At 53.7% G+C, this 2,328-nt stretch overlaps 1 protein-coding gene across 1 annotated transcript in view; it reads right to left on the bottom strand.

Moving 5' to 3' along the window:
• The window catches only part of SOAT2 (sterol O-acyltransferase 2), a 12,641-nt gene extending 10,879 nt beyond the window's left edge, over positions 1 to 1,762 (bottom strand). The window contains exons 1-2 of the mRNA XM_006169050.3: positions 1,396 to 1,762; positions 863 to 918 (exon numbers count right to left, since the gene is read on the bottom strand). Coding sequence (XP_006169112.1) covers positions 863 to 918; positions 1,396 to 1,468 — 129 coding nt within the window. The 5' untranslated portion in view covers positions 1,469 to 1,762. The remainder of the gene's footprint in view (positions 1 to 862; positions 919 to 1,395) is intronic.
• Between the last annotated feature and the right edge of the window lie 566 nt (positions 1,763 to 2,328).

The raw sequence follows: 2,328 nt of genomic DNA, 5'->3' as shown, positions 1-2,328 counted from the left end.
TCCCTGGTGGCGGGTAGGACTGCACAGCCTCCCACATGGCTTGATCCAGCAGCCCTGCCAGCTGTCCCTGCACTTGCTCCAGCAGTTGTGTCTTCACAGCCTATGGGACAAAGCCAAGGTAGGGCCCGCTGCCCCTCCATCCCCTCAGCCGTCCTTTATTCGCCAGCACTCACTCAACTTCTCTCTACACCAGGTGCAATGCTGAATGCTAAAATAGAGGTGGCTGCTGATGGCATAGTGGTTACGTCATTGGACTCCTATGTAGCTGACCACACGGTTCGAGTCCCAGACCTGGTGGCTTGGAAATCAGGAGTGTGTGCATATGTGCCCAAGATTCCGGGCAGAAATTGGAGGTGAAGGGATTGTGGCATGGCCATCACCCCTGGGGGTGATTTCTCACTTTCTCTCTCGTTGCCTCCATCTCTGTCTCTCATGAGCGCATGCACCCTAAGGCAAAGACCTCTCCCAAAATAAAAAGATGCTAGAATAGGAAGATGAGCAAGCCATAATTCCTGCTCTGAGGTCCCCAGGAATTGATCTTGTGGCTTCCCAGGGCAGCCTGAGGGTCAGCTGAGAGCAGGAACATCACTCCACTCCCTGGGTCTGAATCCTAGGCAGGTTACAGCTAATCCTCACGCTCTCACCCCTAACCTCTGGCCCCACAAACAAAAAGACTGTTGACCAGCTGACTTTCGATCCCCGTCCTGAGGACCTGAGTTTCAACCCCCTCCCCACCATTGTAGCTCTTCATTCTAACCTGATCTTTGAACTCTAGAACAAGTCATCTTATCACCAAGCCAGTCCTCACCCCTGCTTCTCACCCCCGCAGGACCTGTTCATCTTGGCCTCTGACGTTCCTCACCTCCATATGTCGAGTCCATTGCACCAAGTCGGGGGCTCTGTGTGTCTCAGTGTTCCCTAGGGGGAGGGGTCAAAGGGCACATTGGAAGGGAGAGTCAGGGTCCTGTTGCCCTGTGTAGACCCAGATGCATCCTTCGTCCAGGAAATGCTTTCTGTATGCTCAGCAGCCTCCTGCCACCAAACCCACCGATATGCTAGTCTCATTTGTGGGGTAACTAGGAAGATGAGGGAGCCACTGGTAAGCAGGGAGCCTGACAACATTGCTGGAACAGGGTACCCCGGGAACAAACACGGAGCTAATCCAGTCACCCTCTGAGGTTAATGGGTCCAAAAAATAAGGCAAGGTCACGGTTCTGAATATGTCGTTCCCTTCTCCATCTCCCAGCCATGGGTTTTGGAGCAGGTCTACCTTCTCTGGCCTCCCAGGACAGCAGAAAGGATTGAAGTGAGTGAGACAGGACAGTAGGAGCCGCCTCTCAACTATACATCCCACCCCAACGCCCGAGCTCTCTGCACTCCCAGACGGTGGCTCACCTGCTCCAGAGGGTTGCTCCTGCTGCTTTCCCAGCCCTTCTCTCCCCCGAAAGCGGGACCCCCTCAGCTCCATGATGCAAGCCTTGAGTGGACTGCAGGTGGCGGGTGGCTGTGTCCCCTCCTTTCCTTCACCACCTGCCGTGCGACCTCTTGTGCCACTCAGCTTAGCTGAGGGTCCCAAAGACTAAAGTCCTTTCAGGAGGAGGGGGCCTCCGGAGCACTTTTCAGATGTAGGGTCTGCTCTGCTGGCCTCCCAAGGTTGGCCGCATCCCCACAGCACCTGAACCACCACCCAGCTGCCCTGTTCCAAGTGTGTGGGCCCTCCCACAGGAACGTGACTATGTCGCCATGGGGAGGGGGACTTTGGCTCTCTGGCGCTTATCGCTTAGAATGGCTCACCTTCCAATCTCTCCCCAGCAGGCTGAAGGTCAGAGGATTCAAACATCTCCGTGTGAGTGCATTCGGCTCCCTCAGACCATGAGAAAGGCTTAGATGGTACACATGCGATAATATTGATGGGGCTGGCGCCGTGACACTTGCAGTGCCTTGGCCCCTCTGGGAAACACTGGGTGCCAGGGTCCCTGAACATCAGCCCTTCCCTGCACCTGCCTGGGTTAGGTGGAAAGGAAGCCTAACAAATGCTAACAAATGCTTATTCAGCACCAGAGGAATACCAGGTATGATCGCATACTGGGAATCAGATGCAAACCTCCCTCTGCTGTTACTGGCAGTGTCATTTCAGAGAAATGTCCCCAATCTTTTAAGCTATCATTTCCTCCTCTGGAAAAAGATGGGGAAAAACAAAAACAAAAAACCCTACCTCACAAGGTTATCATAAACATAAATGAAGTAGCCCAGGTAAAATTACACACTTTAGGCCTGACCCATGGGATGAGCGCAATAAATAATCATTTCTTTCCCTGCTCAGCAGGA

Source organism: Tupaia chinensis, unplaced genomic scaffold, assembly GCF_000334495.1.
Source record: "Tupaia chinensis unplaced genomic scaffold, TupChi_1.0 Scaffold146740_1, whole genome shotgun sequence".
NCBI classification, from domain to species: Eukaryota; Metazoa; Chordata; class Mammalia; order Scandentia; family Tupaiidae; genus Tupaia; species Tupaia belangeri.
Note: the sequence above shows the minus strand (reverse complement) of the source record. Positions and strands in the feature narration are given on the sequence as shown.